Raw genomic sequence first — 19,369 nt, forward strand, 5'->3', positions numbered from 1 at the left:
CCATTAGCGACTTTTTCACAAACAATGAAGTAATCTAAAAGTGTCACAAATACGTAATTATTTATTTTAATAAAAGGTAGTTTACAACATTTAAATTCCCTTAAGATAAAACAACACCGAATTCCACTGGTCAAGGATAGGTAGTACGGGGTTGCCAATAACCTTGTGTGATTGATGATGATAATAATAATAATAGTATACATGTAATAATAATAATGTTAATAATAATAGTATAATAATATGATGTTAACGTGTGTGTGTGTGTGTGTGTGTGTAGGTGCAGTTTAAACGAATTACACTGGGGCGTGGTACTCAGGCCAGATGGGTCTTGTTTAGTTTCTTAATCATTTACTATTTAATAATAATATCATCGACAACACGCTGTGCACTTTGTATATACTATATTATATTCTTTTAAAAAGAATTATATAAAAAGATGAGATGATATCAACAATAGTAATACCATGTAATGACATAAATGTATTCGTTCTGACGAGTCAAATGTATGAATACTGTAATTTCCTTGTCTTCGTCATTATTTCATTTTGAATAAATTTATGTCTGAAATTTATTTTGATTTTCTCTTACTCTCTTTTGCCTGTTGCGTATCGATAGGTCTGTTTTCATGAACGCGGACAAGCGTCCGCTTATCTCTAGCCTCTATCTCTGACTTAAGTCAATGACTTGAAAAAATAGGATTTCATGTGAGCTGACTAAGCAAGTCGCAGACTAAAATCACGCACCTTCGGACTAATTTTGGCCATTGGGTGGGGTTCCTGACCTCCCAAAGTGGCCAGGGGGGGGGGGGGGGTACATACTGTGTCTTCTATCCCCTTATATCTGTTTTCCAACATGCTTTCTGTCTTTGTCTTGGAATGAGATTACTTGGTTTTGTCCTGGCCCTGTCCGGAGTCCTGCCTGGGAGGGAAACAGTCAAATGCATAGTTATTGTTTTGGGAGATGATATTTTTTTCCTTGTAAATCATCTCTCTGTTATATACTGTTATTCTTTTCATTTTAAACATATGATTTGAGTGTATTCCTCTTAGTGGGGACTTCTGGGTGGGGATCCGGACCTCCCATAGCGGGCAGGGGGGGGGGGGGGGGTCCATACTATGTCTTCTATCCCCCTATGTCTGTTTTCCGACATGCTTTCTGTCTTTGTCTTGGAATGAGATTACTTTGTTTTGTCCTGGCCCTCCCTGGCTGGGAGGGAAACAGTCACATGCATAGTTATTGTTTTGAGAGATGATATTTTTTCCCTTGTAAATCATCTCTCTGTTCTGTGTTATTATATTTATTTTTAATGTATAATGTAAGCATTTGAGTGTATTCCTCTTTGTTGGATTTTGTACTTGTGTCCTGATGAGACTTAGTGGTGATCTCAAGCTAAGTACATTGGTGGTATGCTCTTGGAATCTACATCTGATCCCTATTTGTTCCCAGGTCCCCTTTGTCTTACTTTCTCTTGGGTACTTTAATTGTAATTCTCTAACTTTTTACGATCCCATTTTCTTCCTTTTTACTGGCGCTGATATAACCTAAATGTGTTGCAAGCGCCGTAAAACCCTTAAAAACAAACAACAAACAAACATTAGTGAGGACCTGTGCTTGTGTCTGGATGAGACTTTTGGGTGATCTCAAACTAAGTACATTGATAGTGTGCTCTTGGAATGTACATCTATTTCCTATTTGAACCAATTCCCCTTTGTCTTACCTTTTCTTGGGTGCTTTAATTGTATTTCTAGAACTTATTACTATCCCATTTTATTCCTTTTTACTGTCCCTGATATGACCTTAATGTGTTGCAAGCGCCGTAAAACCCTTTAAAACAAAACAAACAACAGTCTCTAGTCTCTGACTATCTCTGACTTTAGTTAAGGACTTAAAAAAATCGGATTTCATGAGAGCTGAATAAGCAAGTCTCAGACTAAAATCAGGCACCTTCGGACTAAGTTTGGCCAAGTTTTAGTCATTTACTGAGGCAGGACCAATCTTAGTCTGAGAATAGTTAAGACATACTTTATTGATCCTGAATGGAAATTATCATAATGTTACACATCATTCATCGTTATATTAGCACAGATTTATACACTGTCATAAACTAATTGATGGAAATACTAAGCTAATTAAAAGCAAAATAAACATCAAATATAATAAAATAAAATGTTCATAAAATATACAGCAGTTACTAGGATACATCAACGATACATCATAGCGTCGACAAGATAGCAGCTATTTTTAGATTGAGAGCGCTTCGATTCGGAAGGAAATTACGTCGGTTACGAATGACAGAGGCAAAAAGTATCCTGTTCCTATTGACATTGGCTTCAAAAAAACATAAGGTAAGTGCAGATCGTCGAAAGTACACATTAAAAAAAATAAATAAATAAATAAAATTCCCTTTATTCATCCCTAAAGGGAAATTTGTCTTTAGGGTCTATTCCAAGGGAAGACTGGAATAACCCAGGCGTCAGCCGCAGAGCAACAGCTCAAAGTGAGCTAGGGCGAGGTGACTTGCTCAAGGCCACAACGTAGCGGCGGGTGGTTGAACTTGGTACCTTTCGGGTAGGAAGCAAAGACCGTACTACTGAGCCACGCTGCCCCTAATTTTTGTGTGTAAAAACTTTTTTAAAAACTGATCTAATCGGCCCACAAGCTGCGAGTGAAGGGAGACTCGAAATCGAAGGATTGCATCAAAGAACAACAACAAAAATGATTAGAAATAGAAAGTATAGTGGAGACAAACGGTATTCTGCTGGCATTTTAACTGACTGAAATAATGTGATTCATCAGAACACACTTTCTCTTTTGTTTGTTTTTGTTGTTTTTTGTTTGTTTGTTGTTTTATTCAATTTGTTTTGAGTTTCAATATGAAACTTCATTGGCCTAAATATAGAATTGACAGTCGACCATGGACATCATTGATTCACACAATGGCAAAATTAAATTAAAATACGGAAAGGAACGAAATATTATATATACCGGATGTGTTGCTAATTTCCTCTTTTGGAAATCTTTTGCGTTGAACGTATGAAGGCTAGTATCTTACCTGCCGTCGGGTACTAGAGAGAATAATGCTACCAGCACAAAATAGTCGAATTAATCACCGTGCTTACAACGCCCACTTCTAGGCAAGAGACCAGCTAGTCAGAGACGAGAAAAGAAAGCGTGCATGAAATCAGATTTTTTAGTCACTTGCTCCGCTTATAGCTTAACTAGCGAGTCATTTACTAGACTAATAAATAACTAAGATCTAGTCCGCGTTCATGAAAATGGGCCCAGGCCTCACAATCAAAGGAACCGGTGTCGATCCCGAATGCAGTCGAGATTTTTTTTTAATCACTCTGTCCCCTCAAGTCTGATTGGGTAGCTGGATCTTTCTTTGGATTTACAAGCATCCTAATCCTGAGTGGGGTCTTTTGACCTCCCATGTTGGGCAGGAGATCACTTGCTGTGTCTTCTATACCCCCCTATATCTGTTTTCTGAGTCACTTTCTGTCTTTGTCTTCGAATGGGATTACTTGATTTTGTGCTGGCCCTTGTCAGAGTCCTTGGCTCATAGGGAAACAGTCAAAAGTATAGTGTTTGTTTTGGAAGGTGATAATTTTTCCTTGTAAGTCATTTTTCTGTCATGCACTATAGTTATATTTTTGTTTTGTTTTGAACATTTGAATGTATTCCTCTTAGTGGGATCCTGTGCTGGTGCCTGGATGACTTGTAGGTGATCTCAAACTAAGTACATCGATGGTCGGTATGCTATTGGAATCTACATCTGTTCCCTATTTGAACCAATTCCCCTTTGACTTTATTTTTCTTGGGTGCTTTAAAAATTTAATTGTAAATCTAGAATATTTTGACTATTCCATTTTCTTCTTTTTACTGGCGCTGATATGACATAAATGTGTTGAAAGCGCCGTAAAAGTAAAACCCGTTTTAAAAAAACTATACATTGCACGATTCTCAAATAGCACAACAGAACTGTCATGGGACTTCAATGCGATCTATCTTCATCCCTGTGTCCCTTCCTTTTCCACCCAGCAGTGAATGAGAGGGGTTTATCATAATTTACACATTCTTTTCTGCTATATTGTGCGACTATGTGCTCTTTGGGTTTACCACTCGTTTTCAAATCGGAAGGTCCTGGGTTCGAGCCATTTAGTCTTATTCAAAGGGGGCTCCTTATACAAAACTGTGCCTCAAAACTTCGCTGATGCAGCGGATCTTCTGAACGATGTTCAAGTATAAAAAGGAAATCAAAAATATTGACAAGTTCTTTGAGTTTTAATGACTATTTTTAACATATTAGGATATGACACCATAAAGCATCTGTTGTTCTTATGTTATTGTTTAGAGCTGTGCCAGCAATCTTGAGCTTGGGATGTCTTTATTCTTCAATTTTAGACTCAATGGAGACACAAGTTATCAGTGACAATTTCGAGTTTCACTGAAATAGAATAATGTCATGTAGTTTATTAATAATTGCAAAATTGAGGATCAGATACTTATACTTCTTGACAAAGTTTGAAAATCATTGTTAATAAGTGCGCGTCGTGTAATTCCGTAAAGTATTGTGCGGCGATGTGGTCTTGTCGTATGGCACTCGCTTTCGGATCGGAAGGGCCTGGATTCGAAATAAATGACCGATATGTTGGTGTAAACGGCTATTTAAAAAAAGTCCCCACAAACGTTCTTTGATCAATCATTAATCTTCAGGCGTAATTTGAAGCCACACCACGTTGTGCCTACGAAGATTATCCTGGAAATAGGATCGAAAATGAAAAAAACAACAACTTATCATTAAAAAAAGAATTAGACATTTAGAAACAATTTGAGTGTGCCTAATTTCACATGGATAATTTGCCTTTTTCTTTGTATGTGTGTCAGACTGAGCACAAAGATATCAATAAAATTGTTCTTTGTATTTGCTCTTTTTGTCTACTTTTTGAACTTTGTCTTGAAAACGTCGAATGTTAAGCAAAATTAGATTCCAGAATTAAAATCTTTTGACAATCCCTTACAATTCTTCCCTGCCATAATGAACAACTCAATAATCATCGTTAAAGACTAAAATTATCGAAAAGTATCGCAAGCGCCCTGAACTTATAAGACAAATAGGAAAGTAATAATAATAATAGTAGTAGAAGCGTATGGCTACACCTCCAAATTTATTTCGTCAACCCAGCTTCTAAAGTCTTCCTCCGCCCTAAGTACGGTTTCGTAGCAACCTTTCAGTTTAGTGACTGGACAGTGGAGGACGATGTGATCGCTGGTCTCTGGGGCTGGCTGACATTTCTGTATCACTGTAATAATAATGCTGTGATCAAAGCTCAAATAAGTAGCTTGATATTGGGATACTTACCGTTGTGAGAGTCCATGTAATTACATAAATAACACTCATTGGCATATGACCTTCCATCAGAAGCACAAACAAATTCCCTGTGGGTGGAACATTTGGGTGTGAATGTAGAGCCAGTTTCGAGAGCAAGGTCTGAGGTGTCAAGGTTGTACTGTGTGCAGTCGGGCTGGAATTGAAATTATATTAAACAAATTATGCATGCTCCTTCAAATCAATCATGGTAACTTGCCTGTGAATAGGAATGTTGTATTAAATATTAATACTTTATAGACAATATCATAAAGTCTAAGGCGTTTAAGGTCCCTGGCCAACAGCAACACTTCACACGTAGAACAAGACATGACGCCTGTTAGACGATATTACATTGTTTTTTTCGGACAGAGACACCTTAACGGCCAGGTACTCATTCTACACCTGAGTACGGTGAGATATTGTGAGTAAAGAGACTTTTCAAAGGACTCAACTATGCGCCGAGCGAGACTCGAAACCAGGATCTTCCGATCCGAATGCGAGTGTCATAGACCATTTATTTATTCATTGAGCACTGTTCATGACGATAATTCATTTACCATGTGTTTGACAATTGCACGTGTGGATCTAAAACAGACTGTAGAACGATAGCTTTTGTTATGATCTCCTATTGTCCTACTGTGTAGTAAGTAGATCATTCATTGTGAATGATTTCAGACGGTTTATAAGATAGGCTACTGCTCAAATCCTCTAAAAAGGAATCAAAGTGGCTCAAATGCAGTTGCTTGGGGCACTCCAAATTGTACTTTGCATTTCTCACTTTTGCCCTTCAAGTACAAAGGAATCACGTCTTAGCCGTGACTTTTGAAGTCTTTTGAAAGACTGATTCAATAAATATGGTTTGTATTGCAAGATTCCCTAGTATTTCAATTTCAGGATAGTCTCTCTCTCTCTCTCTCTCTCTCTCTCTCTCTCTTTCTCTCTTTCTCTCTCTCTCTCTCTCTCTCTCTCTGTGTGTGTGTGTGTGCGCTTGTGTATGTATATTTGGATGGATGGATAGATGGATGGATGGATGTGTATTGTAACAATATCAATACTCACAGTCCTTCTCTGTGGGCAGACATCTCCCATATCTACAATGAATAGGGTTTGGTTCATTTTTGCAGCCTCGCACTGAGCCCTCTGAAATTTGCATTTGTTTTCTGTTTTAGATGAAAGGAATTAGAGATAGCAAATCAATTTACGTCCTATGTTGTCAAAATGATCATTTCCCAAAATCAAGAAGTACAGAGAAAAACCAAGTTTACACTTTATACTGTGCAGATTTTGTGATAAGTATTCATTATATCCATCGATGTCTTAGGTTTGTCATTCATTCGTTCATGAGACATTTTCTGATCAACTTCTCCTCCTCCTTTGCTCCTCCTCCTCTTCCTCCCCATACTCTTCCTCCTCTTCCCCCGTCCTCCTCCTACAACAACCATAACAACAACAACAACAACAACAACAACAACAACTGCTGCTACTACTACGACTACTACTACTACTACTACTACTACTACTACTACTACTACTACTACTACTACTACTACTACTACTACTACGAGTACTATTATTATTATTATTATTATTATTATTATGATTATTATTATTATTATTGTTATTATTATTATTATCATTACTATTACCACCTCTACCAACACCACTGGAGTTGTTTTTGTTTTTTTCTTCGCGGGCATCACTATTTAAGGTAAAATCCTAATGAATAGAACATTGTGAAAATAATTACTCTTTTAAGATTGAACTACAGACCAGTCTCTTTGATATATCAATGACATACACATTTTTGGATAATACAATTCAAGCAATGCCACGTATCATTAATGATCGCTAGTTAAAACTCCTCAAAGCTGTTCAATACAGTTTCAGGTTTCAGGCAATGTAAACGCTGTCGCCGTTGATGTCAAACGTTGATTCCTTGAATAATGGTGTACATGCTTTCTACAAAGAGACGAAAAATCCTACTTTACAGTTGGGACCTTAAGCAATGGTATACATGCTTTCTACAAAGAGACTATATTATATCCTACTTTACAATTGGTACCTTAAGCAATGGTATACATGCTTTCTACAAAGATACTATATACCCTACTTTATTGTTGATTCCTTGAGCAATGGTATACACGCTTTCTACAAAGAGACTTTATCATATCCTACTTTACAGTTGGGACCTTAAGCAATGGTATACATGCTTTCTACAGAGACTATATATCCTACTTTATAGTTGAGACCTTAAGCAATGGTATACATGCTTTCTACAAAGAGACTATATCATAATATCCTACTTTACAGTTGAGAACCTAAGCAATGGTATACATGCTTTCTACAAAGAGACTATATATCCTTTACAGTTGGGACCTTAAGCAATGGTATACATGCTTTCTACAGAGACTATATATCCTACTTTATAGTTGAGACCTTAAGCAATGGTATACATGCTTTCTACAAAGAGACTATATATCCTTTACAGTTGGGACCTTAAGCAGTGCTATAAATGTTCTCATCAATAACGTAAACTAAACGCTGTCTCATTTGATATCAATCGTCGATGATTTGAGCAATGGTATAAAGGTTTTCTACAAAGATACTACACCTGGCTTTTAACATGATATCGGATAGCTCACACGGTAGAGCCACGCTCTCACCTGCCAGGCGGAGTTGTCGTACCAATAAGGTCGCAGGTTCAAACCCCACCACCGCCGCGAAAAAATTTTTTATTCTCTATTGTCTTCTGGCACTTTTCTACTCACTTCATATCTTGTTGTTACCAACATAAGTGCCTGCTCCACTCACTTTTCTGAATTAAAAATTCACCCCATACACCGGAGCATACTCAATGTCTCAATCGTTTCTATGTTAAATGTTTGTGATGAGAATATTGGCTATTAAGCTTAACTGCTGGTCAAAATTACTTCGCGATGGTGGTGAACGAATCGGCGGTCTCAAGAAGTGGGTGAGAGAGGGATCTAGAAATGACTTTGAGTTTGAAACGAATATTTTTGTGTTCGTGGATAGCTCACACGGTAGAGCCACGCTCTCACCTGCCAGGCGGAGTTGTCGTACCAATAAGGTCGCAGGTTCAAACCCCACCACCGCCGCGGAAAAAATTTTTTTTATTCTCTATTGTCTTCTGGCACTTTTCTACTCACTTCATATCTTGTTGTTACCAACATAAGTGCCTGCTCCACTCACTTTTCTGAATTAAAAATTCACACCCATACACCGGAGCATACTCAATGTCTCAATCGTTTCTATGTTATATGTTTGTGATGAGAATATTGGCTATTAAGCTTAACTGCTGGTCAAAATTACTTCGCGATGGTGGTGAACGAATCGGCGGTCTCAAGAAGTGGGTGAGAGAGGGATCTAGAAATGACTTTGAGTTTGAAACGAATATTTTTGTGTTCGTGGATAGCTCACACGGTAGAGCCACGCTCTCACCTGCCAGGCGGAGTTGTCGTACCAATAAGGTCGCAGGTTCAAACCCCACAACCGCCGCGAAAAAAATTTTTATTCTCTATTGTCTTCTGGCACTTTTCTACTCACTTCATATCTTGTTGTTACCAACATAAGTGCCTGCTCCACTCACTTTTCTGAATTAAAAATTCACCCCATACACCGGAGCATACTCAATGTCTCAATCGTTTCTATGTTAAATGTTTGTGATGAGAATATTGGCTATTAAGCTTAACTGCTGGTCAAAATTACTTCGCGATGGTGGTGAACGAATCGGCGGTCTCAAGAAGTGGGTGAGAGAGGGATCTAGAAATGACTTTGAGTTTGAAACGAATATTTTTGTGTTCGTGGATAGCTCACACGGTAGAGCCACGCTCTCACCTGCCAGGCGGAGTTGTCGTACCAATAAGGTCGCAGGTTCAAACCCCACCACCGCCGCGGAAAAAAATTTTTTTATTCTCTATTGTCTTCTGGCACTTTTCTACTCACTTCATATCTTGTTGTTACCAACATAAGTGCCTGCTCCACTCACTTTTCTGAATTAAAAATTCACCCCATACACCGGAGCATACTCAATGTCTCAATCGTTTCTATGTTATATGTTTGTGATGAGAATATTGGCTATTAAGCTTAACTGCTGGTCAAAATTACTTCGCGATGGTGGTGAACGAATCGGCGGTCTCAAGAAGTGGGTGAGAGAGGGATCTAGAAATGACTTTGAGTTTGAAACGAATATTTTTGTGTTCGTGGATAGCTCACACGGTAGAGCCACGCTCTCACCTGCCAGGCGGAGTTGTCGTACCAATAAGGTCGCAGGTTCAAACCCCACCACCGCCGCGAAAAAATTTTTTATTCTCTATTGTCTTCTGGCACTTTTCTACTCACTTCATATCTTGTTGTTACCAACATAAGTGCCTGCTCCACTCACTTTTCTGAATTAAAAATTCACCCCATACACCGGAGCATACTCAATGTCTCAATCGTTTCTATGTTAAATGTTTGTGATGAGAATATTGGCTATTAAGCTTAACTGCTGGTCAAAATTACTTCGCGATGGTGGTGAACGAATCGGCGGTCTCAAGAAGTGGGTGAGAGAGGGATCTAGAAATGACTTTGAGTTTGAAACGAATATTTTTGTGTTCGTGGATAGCTCACACGGTAGAGCCACGCTCTCACCTGCCAGGCGGAGTTGTCGTACCAATAAGGTCGCAGGTTCAAACCCCACCACCGCCGCGAAAAAATTTTTTATTTTAACATTATTATACTCTGTTTTGCCGTTGAGACCTTTAAAAGAATTTGCCGTTGAGACCCTAAGCAATGGTATAAAGGCTTTGTCGTTGATACCTTAAGCAATGATATAAAGGTTTTGCCGTTGATACCTTAAGCAATGGCATAAAGGTTTTGCCGTTGAGACCTTGAGCAATGGCATAAAGGTTATGCCGTTGATACCTTAAGCAATGGTAGAAAGGATTTGCCGTTGAGATCTTAAGCAATGTCATAAAGGTTTTGCCGTTGAGACATTAAGCAATGGCATAAAGGTTTTGCCGTTAATACCTTAAGCAATGGCATAAAGATTTTACCGTTGAGAACTTGAGCAATGGCATAAAGGTTATGCCGTTGATACCTTAAGCAATGGTAGAAAGGATTTGCCGTTGAGATCTTAAGCAATGTCATAAAGGTTTTGCCGTTGATACCTTAAGCAATGGCATAAAGGTTTTGCCGTTAATACCTTAAGCAATGGCATAAAGGTTTTGCCGTTGAGACCTTAAGCAATGGCATAAAGGTTTTGCCGTTGATACCTTAAGCAATGGTAGAAAGGATTTGCCGTTGAGACCTTAAGCAATGGCATAAAGGTTTTGCCGTTGAGACATTAAGCAATGGCATAAAGGTTTTGCCGTTAATACCTTAAGCAATGGCATAAAGATTTTACCGTTGAGAACTTAAGCAATGGCATAAAGGCTTTGCCGTTGAGACCTTAAGCAATGGGAGGCTTTCGACAGTGAAACTATACCCAACTTTGCCATTAAGATCTTAACAATGGTTTAAAGCCTTTCGGGCGTTGGTGTTGAGTCCTAAAGCTAAGGTATAAAAGCTTTCGACGATTGACTATAATTTGCCATCATATAATATAATGATATAACTCCATTTTACATTTTGGCTTAAAAACCGTAAGTTCATTTAATCGATGAGTAGAACTAAATAATCACATTGTCAAAAATTTACAACCTGGTCACTTCAAAATCTAAATTTGCAAACTCACTCACCATACACAACGTTATCGCTGCCACACACGTGCTGGATGTCTTCATTGCACAAGTCATTGCAGTGATCCACGGGTGGAGGGGCAGTGTAACCAGCAGGACAGGCGCTTCTACGGACAATGACCAAATGACCACGGTGGGTTTCTTGGTAATAACAAGCAGCTATACTGAACTCACAAGGGTTACCTGAGGAACGTTTTTTGAATTGATGAAATTAAACAAAAGCAATTCTCACCATAAAATTAATATGATTGAGTAACGTATCAATTAAATACGCTTCAACAGTCGTAACGCCACTTCCCTCGTAATGACGCATGGTAACTTAGTAACTGGCTCTAAACAATCGGAACAATGGCGGAGGCCCTTATGATAATACTTCCCCGATGAGTATAAAAGCGTATTCAGAGGGGAAAAAACATTATAAATCTGATCATTTTTTGACTTTTACACATTCTGATCACAAGACATATGAAAAGTTCTAACCAGCATGAAGAATAAAAAGTACATATTTTCTTTGTATAGAACAACGATGGCCGCTGTTGCTGGGCGACGTGACATCAGACTATTGAATCCAATTGCTCATTTGCTTATCTTCTAGGAGCTTCAGCTGCTAATAAAAAGCCCAAATCAACTGATTATATGAGATTGAGAGATTCAAAGGTTTATTTTTAGGCTATTGCCATTATAACTCATGTATAATGAACAAAATATTTCCCATCAACAAATCAAAATAGCTTAAATCAATAATAAAGCAAAGAAAACAATAACAACAACAACAACAACAATAATAATAATAATAATAATAATAATAATAATAATAATAATAATAATAATAATATATAATAATAATATCAATAATAGTAATAATAATAATAATAATAATAATAATAATAATAATAATAATAATAATAATAATAATAATAATAATAATAATAATAAAATAATAATAATAATAATAATAATATATAATAATAATAATAATAATAATAATAATAATAATAATAATAATAATAATAATAATAATAATAATAATAATAATAATAATAATAATAATAATAATAATAACAATACTATCTAATAATAATAATAGAACGTAAATGAAATATGTAAAGGGCATTTTTAATGTTTAATCCACATTCAACGCACTTTACAACCAACAAACAATTAAGATCACATAGCCGCACAGATCACATAGCCACACAGATCACATAGCCGCACAGATCACATAGCCGCACAGATCACGTAGCCGCACAGACCAAAAGAAGACTTACGGTACGTTTGGTGATCCGATGCACAGACTTGATTATCTCTGTAATGTGTACAGTCATGATCGCAATGGTCAGCAACGTTGTGGATTTGGCACAAGCCTGTGATGAGATGTCGTGAATTCTGTAATCGTTACTTAAATAATGATGATGGTGATGATGATGATGATGATGATGATTATTATGATAATAATAATAATGATAATAATAATAATAATAAAATTGAGCATTTATATAGTGCAATATCCACTTAACGTGCTCAATGCGCTTTATAAGGGGTCCCTGGTCAACAGCAACATTTAACATGTAGGACGAGACATGACGCCTGTTAGGCGATATTACAATTTTTCAGACAAAGACAACGCTGTTAACGGCCAGGTAATCATTTTACACCTAAGTACGGTGAGAGAATGTGAGTAAAGAGTCTTTTCCAAGGACTCAACTATGCGCCGAGCGAGGCTCGAACCCAGGACCTTCCGATCCGATAGCGAGTGTCATACCACTAGACCACATAGCCGCACGATGATGATGATGATAATGATGATGATGATGATGATGATGATGATGATGATGATGATGATGATGATGATGATGATGATGATGATGAAGACATCTTCGTGACACGAAATGGCGTTCGTGCTCTTTTCGGTCTCATGACCTTCCCTCATCCCTCCCCCCCCCCCCCCACCCCCAATTGACAAAAAAAAAAAAAATGATTTAAACTTGATGGATATAGGCTATGATCAATTAATTGTAGTCTGAGGTATACTCTTGCCTACCAGTAATCTGGCGATCCTGATTTGTGACATCATGGATGGGTGGAACTCAGATTAAGTAAGATGAAAGGCCAAATGGGGAAAAAACGCATCTCAAGAATGAGACCAAAGGTTTTCAAAAAAAAAGCTAGATGCGACGGAACCTGCTTTACAAATTAAATGTGGTGTGTTGCGGATTCGTCCATTTGTTCATGCATCAGAGAAGTACAAGTGGCTTGTTTTTGCAATACAGGTTAACGAACTAGATGTCTATTTTACACGAGTGTTGAAGACTTTTGACTTGCAGCAGATGGGGAGACGAGGGATCGTGGTAGTCAGAAATGCAACAGACCGTACCCATCGTTAACATATTATAGCCTGACACTAGAACCCTCTAGGACTGGCAGTTTTACGTCATTTTATAGGTTTGTGTAGCGTCGTTAGTAGAGCTCGAGGAAACAAATTATTTCATTGGTTGAACTATTGAATACAACTCACGATTTGTTTTCTTTTGTGGCAAAAGATTGGCCTTTTGACGTCAATTTTTGGTCAGTGTCAGGCTATAACTTGACGATGGCGACGAACAAACCCGCTCCCTTACTTATTTTCTTGTAAAGAATATAGCAATAGGACGCTCTCCAAGGCCTTCACTGGTAAACATAAGTGTATTTTTTATCTTTTAACTTAATCACAAATCAAGTTCTTGCTATCATTTTGGTTTTATCTTGAAACAATTTCTTTGCCAACATTATATTAATCATAATAATAATGAATCCTTACCTGTGGCCAGAAATCCGGCGAAAACTAAAACCTGTAGCATCATGTTGGATAGAGGGTAAATTACTTGCTGAGATGGTAAAGGCAAGCAGTGGTGTCGCAGCTACAACGGTTGCTGTGTCCAAATGATGACAGGAAACCGCGGAAGATAAAATGGCCACTGGCCCATCCTTATCGTTTTCATAATTCTTATCATCATGATCACAACAAAGACTGTTACTGTTACCCATACAACCATGTTAGACAAGACCATCAAAGGCAGTAGCATGAACGATTAAGTAAGAATGGGCATTACTTACTGATGGACATCTATAATCGTTGGATTTCGTAACGGTCGTAGAATAGTATGATTGGAACGAAAATCAGATAGAAACTGTGGAATTACATTTACTGAGTTGACACGATTTATATGTGTAAATGTTTATCGACCAATATATACTTCCATTCTATATGACATCTCTCATTCATATCCGGAGTTGATGTATTAATAATAATATAATAATAATAATAATAATAATAATAATAATAATAATAATAATAATAATAATAATAATAATAATTAATAATAATAATAATAATAATAATAATAATAATAATAATAATAATAATAATAATAATAATAATAATGATAATTATAATAATAATAATAATAAAGTAATAATAATAATACTAATAATAATAATGATAACAGTAATAAATAATAATAATAATAATAATAATAATAATAATAATAATAATAATAATAATAATAATAATAATAAATAATAATAATAATAATAATAATAATAATAATAATAATAATAATAATAATAATAATAATAATGATAATAAGTTATTTATATAGCGCTTAACTTCCACATAAGTGCTTAGCGGCGCTTCACAATATTAATTGTCATTCAAACATTCATTTTTTGACAACTTTGAGAATACATATGAAGAAACAAAAACATACACATATACAAACTCAATCACGGATACATTTACATTCATACACGAACATACACACACATACTTACACCAATATTACTAACATTAGTAACTTATTCTAACGAAAGAAAACAACAACAACGAAAAAAAAAAGTTCAGTTATACGGTGGAAATTGTCAGTCAGAATTTAAGGTCAAAACTAGAATAAAATAAACTTAAAATCAAAATTAGATTTAAGGCATTCTGTGAACGAAACTATTCGTAAGCTCTGGAAAAAGTTCTGTCTCAAGGTGTTTTTTGAAAGACTGACTATCCCGAATTAGTTTTACATCTGGGGAGATCGCATTCCACAAGATGGGGCCACATGCAGAAACAAGACTTGTTACTAAGGGATAATCTGGTTCTTGCTACGATTAAGAGAGTCTTCAGATGACCTTAGTGGCCGTGTTGGATTATAATATTGACATAAATCCATTAGGTCCACTGGAGCTTGACTATTTTATGCATTTATGAACAATATTACACGTTTTAAAAACATTCCTTGCAGTTTGACGACCTTTTTAAGGTTTGTGTAGCGTCTAGTAAGTTGTCTTTAGTAGAGATCAAGGAAACAAGTTATTTCATTGGTTGAACTATTGAATACAACTCACTTCACTAACTGGCAACCAATGGAGATTAATCTTTTATTTATCTCATTAATCTTTTACTTATCCCATCAATGGTGGCTTACTTGGATGTTGAAAACGCAATTAACAACCTTGATGTCATTGTTTTCATAGAAGTTGATAAGGGATTCGCATCCGTCGGCATGCCCAAGTCCGTATCTCCATATCTCCCTATGCTTCTTGACATCACGACAAGGAAGGCAATATCCAGTTCGAAGTACATTAGATTATATAAAGATGGATAGAATATGTTGAAAAAATATTTGATGCAGATAGGGCTAGCTATCGCGAAAAGGGAAGTAAAACATGCATTTTAAAAAATGGCAACGAGAATGACAAATGGTGCCGACAACATGGAGACGGAAATGCCCCAAGCACTTGGCAGTTTTGGAACAACAATGCTCTTTGGCATGTGTAAAAAATGTATTGAACGATGTACATCCCCGAGGACTTTAGAACATCCGTGTTCCTTCAGCTCAAAAGGGACCGAATGCAGTGGAATGCTCCGACAACCGAATTATAAGGCTGATGTTTCATGTCCTCAAACTTCTCCTTCCTGTCATACATAAAAGAATTAGCCAAAAGATCAATTCTGGTCAGCGAAAATCAGACCGGTTTTTAGAAAAGAATGTAAAACAAAAGAAGTTGACATCGATAAATACTGGCATTGCCCTCATATCAAAGTTGTCCTGGGAGCAAAGTACTGAAATCAGAACAAATGGCACCGTAACAGGACCAGTAACAATCAAAAGAGGAGTTCGTCAGGGCTGTGTTCTCTCTCCTTCCCTTTTCAATCTCTACACCAAACTTATATTCCGGGAAATTAAACAAACGGCCCTGAAATTGGAGGTACAAAAATAAATAGCCTACACTGTGCTGACAAGACGGTGTTTATCACGGAAAAGAAAGAGGATCTCTAACACTTGGTGTCTTCTATATCCCGCTATATCTGTTTTCTGAGTTATTTTCTGTCTTTGTCTTCGAATGGGATTACTTGATTTTGTCCTGGTCCTTGTCAGAGTCGTTGTCTCAGAGGGAAACAGTCAAATTTATAGTATTCGTTTTGGGAGGTGATATTTTATCCTTGAAAGTCAATTCTCTGTTATGTACTGATAGTTGTATTTTTGTGTGTTTGTTTTGAACATATATCGTAAACATTTGAATGTATTCATCTTGGTGGGATTCTGTGCTGGTGTATGGAGACTTTTAGGTGATCTCAAACTAAGTGCATTGATGGTATACTCTTGGAATCTACATATTCTCTATTTGAACCAATTCCCCTGTCTCTTACATTTTCTCGAGTGCTTTATTTGTAATTCTAATTCTAACATGTTTTTACTTTACCATGTTCTTCCTTTTTTTACTGGCGCGGAAGTTGCCTAAATGCATCGCAACCGCCACCGCCGTAAAACCATTAAAAAACAACAAGCATCCTCATCTAGCTACGTGAGCTTTTTATATAGCGCGATATCCACTAAACATGCTCAAAGTGCTTTATAAAGGGCCCCTGCCAACAGCAACTTGTATCATGTAGAACCAGACATGACGCCTGTTTGGCGTTATTACATATCTTTTTTTTTCAGACAGAGACAACGCTGTTTATGGCCAGGTACTCATTTTACAAATGAGTACGGTGAGAGAATGTGAGTAAGGAGTCTTTTCCAAGGACTCAACTATGCGCTGAGCGCGAGGCTCGAACCCAGGACCTTCCGATCCGAAAGCGAGTGTCATACCACAAGACCACATAGCCGCACATCTGGAGGATAGCGAGCAATTTAACAATACAGAAACTATATTATATATGAATTATAAAAACGAAAACCATGAAATAATACTGCTCAACTTTTTGATAAAAGGAGCTATTTATAACATATTTCATGTTGATCGTAATTATACTTGAAATATTATATGGTTTTGGGAGATGATATTATTTTCCCTGTAAATCAATTCTCAGTTAAGTACTTTTATAATTGTTAGTTTTGAATAAATTGTAATTTGTAAACATCCTTCATAGTGAAATCCTTTGGGTGGGACTTTTAACCCTCTACTTACCAACTACAGGAAAATCTTCACATTCGTTACGATACAACCAACATTTTTCTTATTCAAATTTCTTTTGTACATCATAACATTTAAAGAAAAGTGTAGAGCTTGTTTTGCTAAAGAAATTATGTATCGCAAGAATTTTACTTCTATAATGTCTGAGTGATAAAAATCTGTTTTGTGTTAGTTGGGTGTGAAATTTTGAGGAAAATATTGAAAATGGCTGGTAAGGAGAGAGTTAAGGTAATCTAAAAATAGACACATCGGTGGACTGATCGTGGAATCTTCCGTTCCTTATTTGAATCAGTCCAGCTTGTCTTGCTTTCTTTGTGCTTTCAACTTCAGATCTACAATTTTTCCTCTATCATCTTCATCTTGTATTAGCTCTTACTTGACCTAATAGTCGCCTAAAAACAAACCTCTAACTTAGCTGTAGGTCGTAGGTTCCGGTTCGAGTCCATGTAGGCGATGCAAAGTTGAGGTCTTGAAGAAGGCTTTTTACCCGCCACATTCTCTCAACGTTCTAAGGTGTAAATTGAGTGCCAAGCCGGAAACAGGGTTGTCTCTGTCCAAAAGAAGTAATAATGCGATAGCGCCTTACATGCGTCGTGTCTCGCCCAACATGTTAAGTGTTGCTGTCAGTATAGGATCCACTGTATAGCGCTTTGAGCACATTGAGTGGATTTCAACTATATAAAGCTCGCGTTCCGAAACTGAAATCAACTGAACTGTAATGTTTCAAACCGCCCTTCCGGTTTCCTTTCTTTGTGTCGCACGTCTTGTAAAACCCATCTTCACCAACTGATCAATTCATTTCTCATTTAGTTAAGTATAATAGGCAAAATATTTCCGTTATCCATCATTAAGGAAACTTTTTCTTATCCTTGATCTTTAGAAAAGACAGAGATAACTCAGGCCAGGCGTCAGCCGCAGTTCGGCGACGCAAAGTAGGGTAAGCAATATTGGCTAAATCTCTTGCTCAAGGGGAAGGTGAGATGCCAACAGCTCAATTCCGGGTCTCGTGGATGTATGTGCCAGTCTCAGTTACTCGACTATCTGACCCTCAAATCTAAAAAAAAATATTTTTAAATTGAGCTTTATATAGTGCAATATCCACTAAATGTGCTCAAAGCGCTTTACAAGGGGTCCCTGGTCAACAGCAACATTTAACATGTAGGACTGGCCTGTTAGGCGATATTACAATTTTCGGACAAAAACAATGCTGTTACGGCCAGGTACTCATTTTACACATGAGTACGGTGAGAGAATGTGAGAAAAGAGCCTTTTCCAAGGACTCCACTATGCGCCGAGCGCGAGGCTCGAACCCAGGACCTTCCGATCCTAAAGCGAGTGTCATACCACTAGACTACATAGCCGCACAAATCTATACATTGCATGATGCTCAAATAGCACACTGATCTCCCATAGTGGGCAGGGCGGCACTTCCTATGTCTTCTATCCTCCTATATCTGTTTTCCAACTTTGTCTTGGGAAAAGATTACTTGGTTTTGTCCTGGCATTGGTATGACACCCTGGCTGGGAGGGAAACAGTCAAATTTATAGGGAATGAGATTAGCGGAAGAGTAGCGTCCCTTGATTGGACGTCACCCATAGTCTGTGACGTCACCGGCGGAAAAGTTATTAGAGAGAGAACGTCATGTTGGTTGCGCGCATGCGTCTCTCGTCCTCGCTGGAAGGGAGACAAAGTTTTCAATCTGTAGGAGCAATGATAGGCTCATGTTCTCGGGGCTCCTTATACAAAACTGTAGCACAAAACTTCGCTGACCTTCTTCTGAACGATGTTCAAGTACAAAATGAGAAATCAAAAATA

The 19,369-nt window shown here is 37.3% G+C and overlaps 1 protein-coding gene across 1 annotated transcript; it reads right to left on the reverse strand.

Annotated features, from left to right (window-relative positions):
- Positions 1-4,265: 4,265 nt before the first annotated feature.
- LOC144974208 (follistatin-like) lies at positions 4,266-14,011 on the reverse strand. The gene is made up of 6 exons (XM_078917123.1): positions 13,907-14,011; positions 12,378-12,473; positions 11,110-11,292; positions 6,431-6,531; positions 5,363-5,525; positions 4,266-4,447 (listed from the first exon to the last, which is right to left on the reverse strand). Exons 1-6 carry the CDS (start codon positions 13,947-13,949, stop codon positions 4,407-4,409), a joined length of 627 nt encoding a protein of 208 aa, XP_078773249.1. The 5' UTR covers positions 13,950-14,011; the 3' UTR covers positions 4,266-4,406.
- Positions 14,012-19,369: the final 5,358 nt, after the last annotated feature.

Source organism: Berghia stephanieae, chromosome 5 (genome assembly GCF_034508935.2).
Source record: "Berghia stephanieae isolate SIO BIC M18660-M18661 chromosome 5, UCSD_Bste_1.3, whole genome shotgun sequence".
In the NCBI taxonomy this organism is placed as follows: domain Eukaryota; kingdom Metazoa; phylum Mollusca; class Gastropoda; order Nudibranchia; family Aeolidiidae; genus Berghia; species Berghia stephanieae.

What these genes read in the sequence shown, in the direction of transcription:
- LOC144974208 (XM_078917123.1), bottom strand. Translation starts at nt 13,949, where the DNA reads ATGATGCTACAGGTTTTAGTTTTCGCCGGATTTCTGGCCACAG. An exon ending in ATCGGATCACCAAACGTACC is followed by an intron (nt 11,293 to 12,377) that starts GTAAGTCTTCTT and finishes AACGTTCCTCAG; the next exon opens with GTAACCCTTGTGAGTTCAGT. An exon ending in TTACATGGACTCTCACAACG is followed by an intron (nt 4,448 to 5,362) that starts GTAAGTATCCCA and finishes ATTCTATTTCAG; the next exon opens with TGAAACTCGAAATTGTCACT.